The sequence below is a fragment of the Manis javanica genome, chromosome 6 (genome assembly GCF_040802235.1).
Source record: "Manis javanica isolate MJ-LG chromosome 6, MJ_LKY, whole genome shotgun sequence".
Taxonomy (NCBI): domain Eukaryota; kingdom Metazoa; phylum Chordata; class Mammalia; order Pholidota; family Manidae; genus Manis; species Manis javanica.
Window position 1 is genome coordinate 117484096 of NC_133161.1, and position 16114 is coordinate 117500209.

General features: G+C 39.5%; 1 protein-coding gene across 6 annotated transcripts in view; it reads left to right on the forward strand.

Moving 5' to 3' along the window:
• Positions 1-671: 671 nt before the first annotated feature.
• Positions 672-16114, forward strand: part of LOC108385984 (caspase-13) — a 29427-nt gene continuing 13984 nt past the window's right edge. The window contains exons 1-9 of one of the 6 annotated variants that reach the window (XM_017643602.3): positions 938-1711; positions 3499-3558; positions 6408-6523; positions 7147-7320; positions 7745-7979; positions 8402-8545; positions 10865-10974; positions 11405-11547; positions 11942-12045. In XM_017643602.3, the coding sequence (XP_017499091.1) occupies positions 1432-1711; positions 3499-3558; positions 6408-6523; positions 7147-7320; positions 7745-7979; positions 8402-8545; positions 10865-10974; positions 11405-11542 (1257 nt within the window). In that variant the 5' untranslated portion in view covers positions 938-1431 and the 3' untranslated portion in view covers positions 11543-11547; positions 11942-12045. Of the gene's footprint in view, positions 842-937; positions 1712-3498; positions 3559-6407; positions 6524-7146; positions 7321-7744; positions 7980-8401; positions 8546-10864; positions 10975-11404; positions 11548-11941; positions 12046-13307; positions 13410-16114 lie in introns of those variants that run through there. The other 5 variants (XM_017643603.3, XM_017643604.3, XM_073239352.1 and 2 more) reach the window with 5 other exon arrangements.

The following is a 16114-nucleotide window of genomic DNA, read 5'->3' on the forward strand; positions in this document are numbered from 1 at the left end:
CTTCTCCCAATGTTGTAGAATGAAATGTCCGTGTGGGTCCCCCCAGCCGCCTCCCCCACAAATTCTTATGTTGAAAACCTAGTCCTAAAATGATGGTGCTAGGAGGTGGGGCTTTTTTGAGTTGACTAGGTCAGGCAGGCAGATGGAGGAAACCTGATGAAGAAATAAATGAGGAAATCAAATGTTTTCTGAATCTCAGGGAGATTCATTATTGTATGAGTTTAATTGAATACATTTTTGTACCCAACATCTAATTTCCCTCCAATGGAATTAGTGTCCTTCTAAAAGAGGCCCCAGAGAGATCCTTTGTGCTTTCAATCCCAGGTGAGGATAGGAGTCTGAAGCCCAGAAAGGACTTCCACTCACTACAAGTGACCTTGGATTTCCGGCTTCCAGAGCTATAAGAAGTAAATTTCTCTTGTTCATAAGCCACCCAGCCTGTGGAATTTTGTTATAGTGACCTGCATGTTATAGTGACCAAAGGATGAGTTAGTTATCTTTCCAGATCACAATTCCTGATTTCTAATGAATGGGAGATTCATCATTGTGTGTTTAATTGTATACAGCTTCCTTATTCCTTTCTTACTCTTTAAACCCTACTTCCTGCCTTCTCTGACTATATCCAAGTGCTGGAGAAGGAATTTCCTCAAAGATACACTCCCTGGCACAGTCTACATTTCAGAGAACTGATTATTTTCTTTAGGGAAAGAAAAAAAATGTATGCATGTACATGAACAACGGTTATTTCTCAACATGTATACACACCCTGCTGAAAAGGAAGTTGGAATATGCTTTCAGTTTCATACCACACACTCAGGCTGATAGAGAAAAGCCATGGCTGGTGAGTTTTGTACCATCTAAAAGGATGTATGTTGGGGAAGAAATAGTTTCAGAAGGGGCTGGCTTTTTTAGAAGCTAGGTTCTATGAGTGCTAAGGAGAGCAGAACTGAGGGAGGAGAGAGGGTGAAGGGGAGAAGGAAAGAGTTGCAGAGATTTCACAGCTTTTAGAAAGCAAAGCAAGGGCCCGAGAGAAACAGGCTTCACTGGTCTACTACTGTCATTTTGCAATCTTAACTGAATCCTTAAAAGCCATTGTCTAACAGAAGGTGCAGAATTGACACAGGACGGCGACCAGTAGCTGTTGTCCCAGAGGATATAGGCACTATCTGTTTCACTATTTTTTAAAGTAAAGTTGAATAAACATGGGGCGTGTCAGAATGCGCCGTGATTTTCAGATAGTAATGTGGAGATGGTGAATCTTAGTCTGCCGGCCGCTCAGGGAGTAACACTGAAGGAAGATTATGAGATGTGGGTATCCTCAGGATTAACTGTGTGGAGAGGGACGTTTCACTGATTGAATCTAAAGGAGGCTATTCTCTGTTGCTGACATGAGAGGAAAATGAGGCTGTTTCCATGACTTGAAGAATCCTTATGCTTCAAACAGACAAGATCCTGAAGGAGAAGAGGAGGCCGTTCGTCCGTTCAGCAGGCATGGGTGTAATAAATGCTTTGCTGGATGAACTATTAGAGAAAAAAGTGCTGAACCAGGGGGAGATGGAGAGAGTAAAATGTGCAAACGCTACAGTTATGGATCAGGCCCGAGCTTTGATTGACTCCGTCATTCTGAAAGGGCCCCGGGCATGCCAGATTTGTATTGATCATATCTGCGAAGAGGACTCCCACCTTGCAGGGATGCTGGGCCTCGCCTCAGGTAAGTGTCAGTGACTCAGCCTGAGGCCCGCACGGCCCTGTGCCTTTGTGCCCAACACCTGATTTCTTCACTGGTCATGTCAGTTGGCAGACAGCTAACTTACCCCCGGCTTCAGGACCCCATTTCTCTATCGGTCACCCTGTGGCACGTCCCTTGTCACTTCCTTTTTCTTCCTGTTCGTTTAGCCTCAGTGCCCTGTTTTAATTAAAGCTCATTTCCCTTCCTGAATATGTGGTAACTTCTTTGTTGAAATTCATGAGAACAGTTAGCAAAGCTTCATACTGTATTATTCTCCAGCTGTCCTGGTAAGGTGCTACAGTTTTTACTAAGCTAGTTACGTCTAGCAGTCTTTAGGAACTTACAGAGTTATCAGACATGAAATCTTAAGGTCTGTAATCAAATACTTCTTACAACTTCAAAATTTTGCTCTTCAGGAATAAAATATATTTCAGTATGGTGGAACACTCAGAGAATGACCTCTATGTTCACAAAAGAGTAAGGATTTTAAGTGACCTCTTTCTTCTTGTTACCATCTTGCATTATTCTTGTGAGTACGATTGCCCAGTAGCCTGGCCCTAAGCTGTGGGACACTCTGTGAGGCCCAGCACCCCCTCTCTCCAGCCTTCCTGAGGGCCCAGTACAGGGTTCAGCCCTCTGAGCTGCACCTTCTGTGGTTCCTTAGTCCCTCTGCACAGCAAAGACGGGAGCTCTGGCGTACGCCCAGCCCCCTGGTCTCTTTTGCAGTCTTTGTCCAAATCTGTTCGAAGGAGATGTTTGAAATCAAGAAGCCTCTTTTCCTAAGGATTAGGGGAAGCCTATGCCTGTCTGAGTGACATAGCAAATGCTCATTTTTTTTACTTCAATACCTCTTCTTCATTTAACAGACCCTCCAAAATTAAATATTATGAATAATAATAAGGGTCTAGAATAATTGTATAATAGCCAAAGTTTCCTCTTGTCCCAATCCCTTTGGTCCCCAGTCCTGGAATCAATCCCAGACCCACCCGTACAGCCTGCTGGGATGACTCCAGTACCTGGAGTCTGCCGCTCCACTTGTCATGTAGTTAGCTCCTCCTCGGTCAGGCCTCAGTGATTCCATGCGACCTAATGCTGTAACTGAGGCTTTCCGGTGTGCTCCTTCTTAGGTCTGGCTTATGGCCCTGAGGAGGGCAAATGCAGATTCCAGAGACTGTGGACTGTTCCCTTCGTGGTCTGACAGGGCAGCTTAGTGAACACCCCACAACTGATAAGATGCAATTGTTCCTTTCCTGGGCTCCACCACTCTCTTGCTCTACGGCACTTACTTAACACTGGTTGTTGATAGACCAGTGGGTCACCCCATCATCATTTTCTGCTCTGATCCACCTTGGCAAAGCAAAGTGTCCAAGCTTAGATGCCTTTCTTCTTAGTTTTCTCCAAAACCCAGGTCATTTTTGAGTTAGCAAACTTCACTTAGTATACATCTGTTAGGTAGTAGTGGTCCTCTCAGGAGCCACCATGAAATGTGGATTGAGAACTCTTAATTCTATAGCTGAAGCTGTCTCACTTCCTATCATCATAGAAAGCAGAAATCAAGGGAATCACTTCCAGATACTTTCGTTCTGCCTTAAGTCATCTGCCTCAACCATTCATGTGTACAGGCTTTTGTTTGCCAGTGATGAATGTAATTACAGGATAAGTCACATCCTGAAGAGGATCAAAGCCTGTAAAAAGTATTTTCAGTGGGAAGCGTCCAACATGTTGGGGCAAGATAAGTGACTATTTTAATGTCCTTTTTCTTTCCTCAGGTCCACAACCTGATGATTTTCTTAACCAAGGATTCCAAGTAGCTGTTCCTCCCTTCCTAGGTAATGGTATTTTCGAAACAAGAAAAAATTTTGAATCCCATCGCCCTTGACATTTATTACAGATTCATAGGATCAACCTAGGGTGAGAGGGCTATGGGTAATTCACATGGGTTGATCGTATACCTTTTTCTCTTCTTAATCTCTTTTGCTTTCGCAGAAGTCATTCCTATAGCTTTACTACCATGTTTATGCAAATTTGAATCTGTCTTAAATACCGATTACCCACTTGAATGCCACACTTCACTATTCTTGTGCCTGCTGAACATGTGCATTCACATCTCCTACAGACACCTTCATCCAGTGTGCCTACAATTGAGTTTGCTCTCCTCTCCCACCTTGATTCTTCACCAATTTCTCTTATCTTTATTAATAGCGCCACCATCATGCAGTTATTCAAGCCAGAAACTGAAATTACATGCAGTTCTTTCTTTTCCCTTATTTACAACATTCAAGCAATGGCCAAGTTTTATTGATTCCTCTCTTCAAATCCAGATCTATCTCTCTACCTCTACTTCTACTATATTTTAGAGCCCCTATTCCTACAGTGACCTCCTGTGATTCTTCAGCCATAACTCTCACTATGTTTTTCTCGTAAGTTAGTTTTAAATTTTATAAGTTCATCCTTTTCCTCCACTGGACATTAAGCTTTATGAGAAAATTGGACATATCTGACTTAAGCATAGGTATGATTCCCATCTAATAGTAGTTGGTTCATAGTGTATCTGCAATAAATATTTTTAAAACACTATTTCACTGAATAATTTCATCAAAATTGCTATTATTTACCAGTCCATTAGAAAAACACTTAGGACACGCCAACTGGGTGTCCTATATAGAAGAAGGGCCAACCTTCTTCTATAGACTGTTTAAAGAGTAACAAACAAGACAACAAGGTTCCTGCTTCTACTGAACTTTTATGAATATATGAGTTGTGAATATGAATAGGTACAATGGCTCAGGTATGATAGAAACTCATTCTTCATTCAAGAAAATTCTAAGATGTGTGTATTCTCATCAACAGACAGCTCTCCTCCAAGTGCTAAATCAGATATTCAGGCCTCTTCCATCCTATGACCCTGATAACTGTAATTTTGGTGCCAAAGTAACCATGGTCATAACCATGCAGCTAATGGCATTAAAAGAAATATAGAGAATCATCTGTGAAAGATTTTGCTAGGCCTGGCCTAGATGTGTCTCACTGTATTTCTGTTTGTGTTCCATTGTCTAAAACCCAGTCACATGGCCACATCTAACTGCTAGAGTGGTTGGCAATATAGACTAGTGGTATGCCCAGGATGAATAGGAAAGTGTTTTGAAGAGATAGCCAGTCTCTGCCACAACAATTTAAACACAAACTTTTCATTTTCATTTCACATAGTATTGGGGGGTAGCACAGGAGATATTCTTACATCCCAGTTGACAAGAAAGATCTTAATGTTCTTAGTGCTCGACTTCTTTTGAGTCTTGTCGAAGTCAACATGCATTAGATTTCTTATTAGCAAACCTTGTTTTTGTATGAGACCAGCCTCTTGCTTACTAAGTAATCAGTGTGCCATTTGTCCTGGAACAGTATTTCATCCATAATTCTGAGTAATGTCATCCAAAAGTGACGCTTTTCTCTTCAAATAAAAAGTTCTATATTTGGAAGAAACTTAGAGGCCAGGGAAGCAAATATTTTCAATGAGTTCAGAAATTACTCTATTGAGTCTGTTAAGGGTGGCTATCCCATGCATGTTTTCTTAGATATTTTATGGACTGGAATACTCACTATATAACAAAGTCCACCATTCTTTTACTATGAATAATTAGGTCTAATATAATCTAAATATTTCTCTTTATTTTTTTTTCTATTCTTCAAACTCCTTTATGAAGAAACAGAACATTTCTTCCACCTAGTAATGATTTCCATGGTTTTCTCCAATACATCCATTCTAATTGTCTCTTACATTCTTAGTCAACGCACTTCTTGCTACCTTGCTTTACCTAATGGAACATACATTTCTTCAAATTCCCCTCCTCCAAAATGGAATATAACTGTCTTATTTGTATAATTTAGTTTCTAAAGGATCCACTAAATATCAAGAAAACTTATTTCCATTTTGAAACAAAGATTACATTAATTTCTTGTTAGCAAATATATCACATCATTGTCAGATGGGCCCTCAAGGTCCTCACCTGTTATGAAAACTCTTCATCATATATTTGTACAATCAATTTTTGGAGTTATGAATCCATCTAGTGTGCACCTTGATTTTAGCCTTTGTCATTTCATTTCATATTCATTCTAGTTCATATATTTGATTTTCCTCGCCATACATACACACCATACAAAGATCCTATAGGATAGGACTTAAAGGCCTTCCTCCCTTCTTTCCTTCCTATCTCTAATGACTAACATCATGCCTGTTAAGCAAACAAATAGATAAACATATACGATTTTTTCAAAAACTGAAATAGAGTCATTAAGACCTATCTCCATTAAATGTTATCCTAAGCTTTAGGTATTTTTAAGTAAACATATATCTTAACTATTATTATCAAACATATTATTTTCTGAGAGTTTTATCATGCACAGCCTTGAAAAACATCCTTTATATTTTCTAAACTATTTATAACTAGGCCGATCTTAAGAAATAAAGGTAGACCTTTATATCACACTGCAGAGAATCTCCTCTGGCTTGAAATGTCTTCCATCAGCAGTAATGCTCAACAGTGCTAATGACTAGCCCAGGGTTATCCTCCTAAGAATTAATTTCCTCCTCTGTGGCTTTGTGCATAGATGATGCTGTGAGGAGCATCAGCTGAGACACTCAGGGATGTGTATTCATAATGTTTCTTGCCTCTTGTAGCTCCTCAGGCATTGCAGGACAACATGGGTAAGTCCTCATACTCAAGGCCAGGAGGCAGCCTCAAGCTTTGCCCCCCAGAAACTGCCCAAAGGATATGGAAAGAAAAGTCAACAGAGGTACTGTGCTCAGAATACAAGGCTGGGGCAAAAGTTACAATAGAGACGATGCTAAAGTACCATGAGAGGTTTCCTTGAGAGGTTCTAGAAAGTCATCCTGCTGCTTCCCTTACATTAAGTATTCCAATTTCCAGAAATCCCAGGCTTATGTAAAAAGCTCCAGGTTTGGTACAATTCCCTGAGTGATTATAATAATAACAAAAATGACATCTATTGAATGCTTAATATGAATCAAACACTGTTCTAAGCAGGTTTTATATAGTACCATGAGCCCTCAAAATAACACATTTAGGGAATTAAGGCATGGGTTATTTACACTTTGACCAAATCAGTAAATTTTGAGGAGGTAGTTTAAAATTCAGTCATTCTGGCTTAAAAGCCTGTTCATCTCTCACCATCCCACCTCTCAAAAATAACTAAATCAAGTGCTCAACTGCTGTCTGGGCATAGGAAAACTCCATTCCCTTCCTATAGTAGGATTTAGTCTCCTTCTTGTTTTTATCCATAGTTCATGAGATATGTGTTCTGGATAGGACTAAGGGAGGAGAAATTATCTTAAACACTCAAGATTAATGTTTAATTAAAGAGAATAAGACTATTCATCCAATCTGCATTTCCTGCAGATTTACCCAATAATGGCAAAATCGACCCGCATGCGTCTTGCCCTCATTATCTGCAACACAGAATTTGACCATCTTCCCTGGAGAGAAGGAGCTCAAATTGATATCAGAGACATGAAGATGTTGCTAGAAGGTCTGGGGTACTGTGTGGAAGTCAAAGAAAACCTTACTGCTTCGGTAATGTCTATCAAAATGTAGAAACAATGGGCAAACTCTTCATATTCTTAAAGACTGTTAGAGAGCTTGATTGTAGCACCAGAATCTCAGTCTCTTGATAGTGTGAAATCTAAATTTGCTATTGTAGGGTGCTTAATTCAGCAATACCCGTTTCTGACAGAAACTTTTGGGCAAGCGTCTGGTGGAACTTTTAATTGGGAAGTGTTCTATTAACTCAGTAATGCCCCTTTCACTTTACTAGAAATGCCTGCATGGCATCCTAGAGCCCTTTCTTTGCCATTCTCTGAATTTAAACTTAAATTGTCTTCACAATACATTGATTTTCTTAGCACCCAGGAAGTCTGTAAGTGTGTCTTTCTTGAATTCCCAAGATACCATGATCATGAGTCCCGTAGTCCAAGATCAATGGTGTGTTCTCTTCCAGGACATGATTACAGAGCTGAAGGGATTTGCTGCCCGCCCAGAGCATCGGAAGTCTGACAGTACTTTCGTGGTGTTCATGTCTCATGGTATTCAGGAGGGCATCTGTGGGAAGAAATTCTCTGAGGGGAACCCAGATGTATTGAAAGTCAACACCGTCTTTCAAATTTTGAACACCTCTAACTGTCCAAGTTTGAAGGACAAACCCAAGGTGATCATTATCCAGGCCTGCCGTGGTGGTGAGTGCTGATGTCTGCGAAAGCACAAGACGTTCACATAGACCTCATCATCTGTATGCATCCAGTATATTTTATTTTCTTTGCGTTACTCCTTAATGTCAAAGAACGCCTACTGTCACCAAACAAAATTGTAGCTTCTGTGAATTATATGACTAGTTGATAGATATTTGTTCCATTTTCAACAAAATGGATATCACTTTTAGTTGTAAGATTTTGATGTTTGGAAGTCATTAGAATTCATCTGAAGTTTAAGAGAGATAAGAGCTGTTGAAAAGACGATTCCTCAGATATATGTGTATATGTATGTGTGAATGAAAGACAGTGAAAAGTAAATTGATAACTACAGTTGAACAGAGGTTTGGAGGAGAAAGTAGCTCCTTTGGTTGTTGGTAGTAATAAGAAACCAAATCTTGTCTTTCTAGAGAACCAAGGGGTAGTATGGTTAAAAGATTCAGTACAAGCTCCTGGAAACACCTCCTCCCTGTCTGAAGATGATTTTGAGAATGATGCCATCAGGAGAGCTCATATAGAGAAGGATTTTATTGCTTTCTGTTCTTCAACACCAGGTAATGAGGGTCTCCTTAGGACACCTTTGTGGGCATTACCAAAGCAGATACTCATACCCGCCCATTAGAGTGTGAATATTTGTGTCGAACTCTCTGTGAGACCTTTGAAGAACAGTACAAGTCGTCCTCCCAGTTACACCTTCAATCCCCCATCCACAGAGACCAAACGTGCATATATTTTCACCAAATTAGTAATTCGTAAACTCCCATGGTACAAAATATTTTCCGGGAACCAGGAGAAATAAATAGAAGATATCTACGCTGAATAAAATTAGAATCTGACTCCACATAGAAAAGATCTACAGCTTTGGAGTCATTCAGCAGTCCAATTTTCTTATACATCATATATTTATAGAAGAGTAATATTTATAGAAGGGGGAGAGGCAGAAAAGCAGACAAGGCATACACTGTCTCTAAGTCAAAGAGGTTTCACTACAAGTGTGGAGTGTATGATACAAACAAAACCTAAATAATTATAAATGCAGGTTTTTTTTTTTTAAAGATTACTGCCAATATATTCTGAACCTGCCATTCAATACTTGTAAACTAGTTCCAGGAATTCAGCCTCTCTGGGCTTTTTCTGAATTCCTTACTAATATATCACAATTATCATTTTTCTAGGATCTAATGAGATAATAGATGTGAAATATTGAGCTTGACACAAAGTAAAACACATTTAATATGACTGATATTACTAAAGATTCTATTTCGTAATTTAACTCAAGGCTTTATCTTGATTTACTTTCTATCTCAAGGTTTAAATAAAAGTCATTTGAATGCTTCGACTACATTTTGGTTTCTTGAGCATTTGCATTCTCTTGATTACCTCTGGCCTTAAGGCTTTGCCTGGGCTCCAATAATTTACTTTACAGATCATCCTCTCTAATGAGGTACCATTTCTCAGGAGAGAGCCTCATTTTACATGGTGTTGCTCATGTCTTAATGTAGAAATTAAGGATCTTTTTTTCAACTATCAAATACAATAACACTAGGCAAAAAGTCCACAGATTAAAGCTTGAGTGTATTTAGTGGACTTTAGTTGTTAGGCATAACTATTTTTTAGAATCTTTGATTCCAGCCATCCCAGGAAATTTCTCTCTGGTTATCTAGGCCTTCATAGGCCGCTGGTTTGTCAACATCATCTTGCTGATTTCTGTCTCCTTTTCTTTTACTTTCCTTATCCCTCCTTTCCAGATGATTCTTAGAAACTCCAATTCAATTATCTTTAGTTTCCACTAGTAAAATTAGCTGCACATTCTCCAGTGTTTATCCAACCTTATCATAGTGCTCTTCTGAACAAAAGTGACCATTCACTCCCTTAGTTTCACAAAGAAACTTGCAGATACCTGCATCTTCCCCTCTTTCCCCCTCATTTTCTTTAACTGGAACCAGCCTTGTAAGACAAGTATGGCTTTAGGTAGAATTTTTATCTATTATTATTATAAATTTTATTAAAATTACTATTGCCTAAAAGATTTGGTTTTACCTTGGTTATGTATTCTGTTGATACCACTTTCATCTTATACATTTCTTTGCATAATTTTTAAATGACTTTATGACTTCTATATCTTTACTATTTAATATAATTAATATAATTCTTTTTCAATATTTCTCTCCCATAAAACTGTTTGTTCTCCAGTGAATATGATCTTTCCCTCTTAAATCTTTTCTACATTTCCACTTCCTCTTTGTTGGTACCATTTTCATATTTAGTTAGCTTTTCATTTGTCTAAATACCTTGTGGTCAATATTATTTTATTTTAATTACATCACTTATAAAGTTGGTAAGTGGAAAAGTTATTAATATGATTACTCTGTTTCACCTGGGTATTACATTTCCTATATTCACCCAGAAACTTGTAATGCATCACATCTAATCTTCAGACATCTTTTTGTGAGAGAAATTACTGCCCTACCCTTTGCAGCCTAGGCCATGCATTTCAGAGTGTGTAACCTAAATCAGAGTTAGTAAGTAGTATTCTTGGGATCCATACTTAGGTATTTCTTCTCCAAGTTTCAGTCACTCCCTTCTAGCACATTCTGCCTTTTCCTCCCTCTTTACTAGATTTTCAGCACCTAGAACTCAGAGACTATGCCACCTTAACATCTGTACCATGTACAGCATCCTCCATATGACCTTAACAGTTCTCAAGTATCAGTAAAAACATACTCACTGAATGAATGTATTCACTAAATCATGGCATACAGTACATAGCATGTACTCAATAGCCTGCCTCAGCTGGAGTGGAAATCCTAGGACACTGTCTCTGTGGCGAGGCAAGAGCTTTGTGTGAGATTTGGAATGTACTTTATTCACAGATAATGTTTCTTGGCGACATCCCATGCGAGGCTCTCTTTTTATTATAAAACTCATTGAAAATTTGCAAGAATATGCCTGGTGTTGTGATCTGGAGGAAATTTTCCGAAAGGTAGGGCTTTAGATGCTTTTTGCACCCTATTTTCCTGGATGTTTGACTATTCCAGTTGGAAACCTAGGGTTTCTCTAGCTCTGGTCGTATTTTTTTCCCAAAAATGTCCTTCTTCCCAAGTGAGCTTTGAGGTTCTTTGGTGAGTCAGCAAACCTGGGGGCCCGATCCAAGGTGTTATAACCTAGAAACAACCCCTAGCAGCCAACCATGCAACTCCCCTCTTGCCTTCAACAGACAAACGAGTGGATTCTAATTTCCTTGTGTACATGGCTGTTAGATCCAGCAGTGGATTTTAAAAATCTGGTCACTCCCATGCGTAGATGTGCATATTGTTATCCTTCTCAAAGATGCACAGCCGTTTTGTTTGTATCATTTATTTTGCTATACACTTTGTGATTTCCTCAGCTACAGTGAAGATTCTCTGACTCAGGAGGAAAAAAAACCCCTGCAGTCTGTCTTTTCCCTTCAGGTCAGACTTTCATTTGAGCAATCGGAAGGTAGGGCACAGATGCCCACTGCTGAAAGAGTGACTTTGACAAGATGTTTCTACCTCTTTCCAGGATATTAAAATGTGTAAGTGTGTCAGTGTTCAGGGACAGATGGTGTGTGGTGGGGGGCTGAGGTCAGGGTGCTGGAACTGCATCACTGTCAGGCCTCAAGGTCTCAGGTAATGAATGGGGGGCTCGCTGGAAGGACCCCTTCCCACTGCTCAGCGCAAAGCTCATTGTTCTCCTCTCAGGGTGTTGCTGAGTTAGGTGGCCCCTTCTCAGGGTCCCCTGATGCAGACTGAGAGGTGGTCATGACGACGAAAGCTCAGTTTGGGGTGTTCCTCTCCTTCGCCTCAGTAGGCCAATATGTAGACATACTATGGGCTCTTCCCTTTTGTGAGTGTACATGTATACTCACATATTTTTATAACTTGTATTTGTTTTACCATAACTCATATTTTATTTCACTATTTTTACAGGATGCCAGGAGTTCTGTCATTTTCTGAACATGTTTTGGGAATTACATCCTTAGGAAGCAGATATTTCTATAACTATTCCAATAAATCTGAAATAAAAATGAAAAGTTGTCATGGGTTTTTTGCCTCTCTGAGAAAACAGGGGGTAGACTGGAATGGGTAATGGATTTGGAATCTTTAGGCTTGATCCGTAAGAGCTGAACTGGCTGATAGCACAATCCTTTTCTTTCTAGAAGCCATTTGTTAGGATTTCTGCTTTAGGGATACAGATGCAAATCACAGTAGATACCTGGCATCAAAGAATCCGGAGCTCAGTAGGAGAATGAAGAGAAGGCTTATCCAAAATCCCAAACCCAAAATCCCAGAGTTCACTACTGACAAAGCTATGACCAGAATCGCATACTTCTATCCTCCTTTAAGGCACTTCAGGGGTACAAAGTATTTTGGTTCAACCTCAGGCAACTAGTAGTTTACATTCTCATTGAGAAAACAAGGTAGCTAACGAACATGAAACAATTAGCAGATAATATATGGCACCTAGTAAAAGCACTGGAGTGTGTGGTGTGCAAGATCATATTCTACGTGGTGCAGTGGTAATGAGTTTGAGGTGAAATCCTTCACTTAGCAAGGTTAGATTTAGGGCAGCCTGGAACAACTACCCTTTCACTTAAAAATATGAGCCTTTTCTAATCTTAACCCATTAAAAGTGAAGATGATTTCTGACCTTATGAAGACCTTCAAAGTTGAGCATATCAGAGTGTTTTTTTTCTTCTTTCACTAAATGTTTCTCTGAACATTTCTTCTGTACTATCATGTGATCATTCTACTGTAGCTGCGACTGCTTCTGTGATCAGTGTTTACTCAGAGGATATCAGAAAGGGAGGGGACAGTCACCATCAGTAAAAATTAATGTGAGAAAAGCATGAAGGGAGTGAAGCAGAGGGTTCCTTCAGAATTTATCTACGTGAATGATTAAGATGACAGGGAGACAGGGAGGGTATGATACCACCATGATCAGCACAGAAACTATTTGGGTAATTCTTATGTGGAAATGAAAGGGGAACTGCTAGTTTTAACTACTTCATGATTTGTATTTTTAGGAGAACAGAGGAGAAATACTAAGAGATGGGAAGAAGAAGGACAGAGAGAAGGAGGTATGGGGGCAATGAAGACAGAAAAGGAAAAGGAGAGAAAACTGTGTCCCAGGTAGTAACTTGTAGGACAATGTTTTGCCATTTTATTTTTTAATTCCCAGCAGAAGAAATGTTTCCTCCCCAAGGCCTGGGAAACTCACTGGTTGCCTAGAGAGGACTTCCCCACAGTGAACTCAGATGTTCTGAGCAGCAGTTTCCCAATCAGTGACTAAATGTTCCCACCCCCTTGCACTGAGGAAATTTTCCTGTAACTTTCATATTCAATTCAATTGCTCTCTGCAAAGCAGCAGGAAGGGATAGGCTGTTACCTATGGCTGGTGAGTAGGGGTTCTTTTCTGACTAGGGGTCAGGAATATATGCCTTAGAAAACACTTTCTTCATTGCTGTGTGACAGGCAGAGATAACAAAAGGGAAGTCAGCTAATAAATAGTCTGCAAACTGAGTTTTTCCTATTGTTAGCTCTGTAAACTTGATTAGGAGGACCCTGCCTTAGAGACGCTAAAGGAAAGTATGGGCTCCAGAATCTCAGAGCCAGGAGCAAGTTAATTCCTTTCTTTCAGCTTCTGGAATCAAAGGGAGGGTAAAGACAAACAGAGTAAGGTACTAGTGTGTGAGACAGCTCTGGCAGCTTCTAAATGCACTCTGAAATCTCCATTTCCTCTTGATTCCAATTTAGTCATTCAGGTCATAAACGTGGCTCCCAGAATCAAATCAGTGTGCCTTTGAATTCCTGCCCCCTTTGCCATCTCCTTTATTGAATTATACTCTGGTCTTTTGAAAGTGACTCCATCCCCACCCCCACCCCCACCCCCACCCCCACCCCAATCCCGGTCCCTCCACCTTGCTTTTCTTCCTAGTCCTCTTTCTGACTAGTCTAGCGTTTCTTGGATTGCTATCAAGCTTTTTAACAGGTCTCCCTCTGTCCAGGATTTAACCCTCAAACCATCTCGCATACTGCTTTCAGGTCACATTTCTTACACACCAAAGCTGAAAAAGCATAAGAAATGGAGTCACGAGCTATTTATACAGACAGTATTCAAACATGTTATGTCAGATCTTGAGCTTCGATCTCATTTGAAAATTTGAAAAGAAAGGGTTTATCTATCGGTAGTTTCTAAACCTTATAACAAATCTGAATATTCAGTAGATTTTTTAAAAAATTCAGATTATTTCCCTCTCCCTGACTTTGAATTGTCCAATCTTAAATAGACTACAAGCACTTAAAATTGTTAAAGATCTTAGGTAGCTGACCTAGATTTGCCTGTAGATAGCACTATTAGGAAAGAGATCAGTTATCTTTCAGTTCTCAGGTTCTAAGTATCTATTAATGCAATTTTCTTACCCAGAAACAAACAATAGCTCCCTATTGCCCTTTAAAAAAGTCTGAATTTTTTTCACACAGGTTTTCCTCCTTTACAAAATACATTTATCCTTTTTTTCCTATGAATCCCTCTAAAACATGATTTCAGTTTTATTTTAAAAAATTATTGTACTGACCCTATTCTTACTTCCTTGCTGCAATTCTTTATTTCCTTGATTCTCCCTGTGGCAAAAATCTTTCCCAGGTTTGTGTCTCATTTAATGTTTAATTTAAGCTCCTAAATGTAAGGATTGGTTGTTTTCTTATCTGCATCATGACCCATAATAGAGTATGTGGCTGGGAGCGGGGAGCTGAATTCAGACTCACGGCTGCCCTTTTGGCTGGGCATGATGGCTTCACTGGTCATGGGACTGGCATCGTTTTAGACAATGGATGTGAGAAACTGAAAGACATAGACACAAACAAGTGAAGCGGTTGCATAAATGTAAAAGCCAAGTTTGTTTGGCCATTGTCAACTAATTAACAGCTACAAGGAAAAGAATGCTAGTCTAGGGGAAGCAAAGTGCCCTGGGAGCACCTACCCCTGTCACTCTGTCTGGTCTTGAGCATAAGGGAGAATTCCCTGCAGGAAGTGGCATCTGAGGCTTGAAGGATCATCTGTGAGCAGAAGGGGGACAGAAAGGCACATGCGGGAGGGGGAGTGCACACACTGAAATACCTAAATAAGAGGTTTCTAGAAACGGAAAGGAAGGCAGAGTATTTAAAATTTAATGTGCAGGATGAGCGGAACAACAGCGGAAGATGAGGCTGAATGAGAAGATCTAGATTAGATTAAGTGAAGAAGTTTCATGGTCAAATCTAGATTAGTAGAACACTTTACTTCATAGTGAAGAACAGACCAGAAAGGGACAGAATAGATTTGTAAGATTCTTGGACTAATTAAGAAAGGAGGGATGTTAGCTTGAACTGGAGTAATGAGTAATTAAAAATGACAAAAGTGGTCAGATTGTGAAAATATTTAGCAAATAAAATTAACACAATTTGAAGTGAGATGGAAAATGAGATATAAAAGAGGCAGAAAAGGTTCAATATCACCAGATTTTACTGATTGGGTGCACCAAGCAGTGGGATGTCATTTATGAATACAGGGAATTAAGCTGATAAATGAAAAATAAGCAGTTCACCATTAAAAAGTTGAGTGTTACAAGTTTGTGGGATATGGAGAAGAGATGGATATGTTGGTCTAAATTTGGAGATCCACCTCTGGACTGAGTCCATAAGTTTGGGATGAATTTTTTGTATTATTTAAAGCTAATAATTGAAGACCTGAGTATGTGCAGATGATAAGAGTATGTAAAGCCAAATCTCTTTGGTCTGTTTACCATATTTCTCCTCATATCACTCATTCAACCAACACTCTACTTGTTGAGGGCACAAATAAATAAAATAGAAACCCAGGGCTCAGGCAGAGTAAACATTCCATACACTAAATTCTGGGCTGTTTATAGGTCTTAAAACTCTTCATTGTAACATCTGCAAACTAAGTTGCAAAATTAGTATTTCTACCACCTTTTCTAAAAAAGTCTCTGTGAGCTCACCTGCAGAAATATCCTCAGTCTTCTCAGAGTTGCTGAGCACTCTTCTAAGTAACTCTTCATCAAGCCTCATGTCATGGGGTTTGATGATGTAGGAATGAAGGTT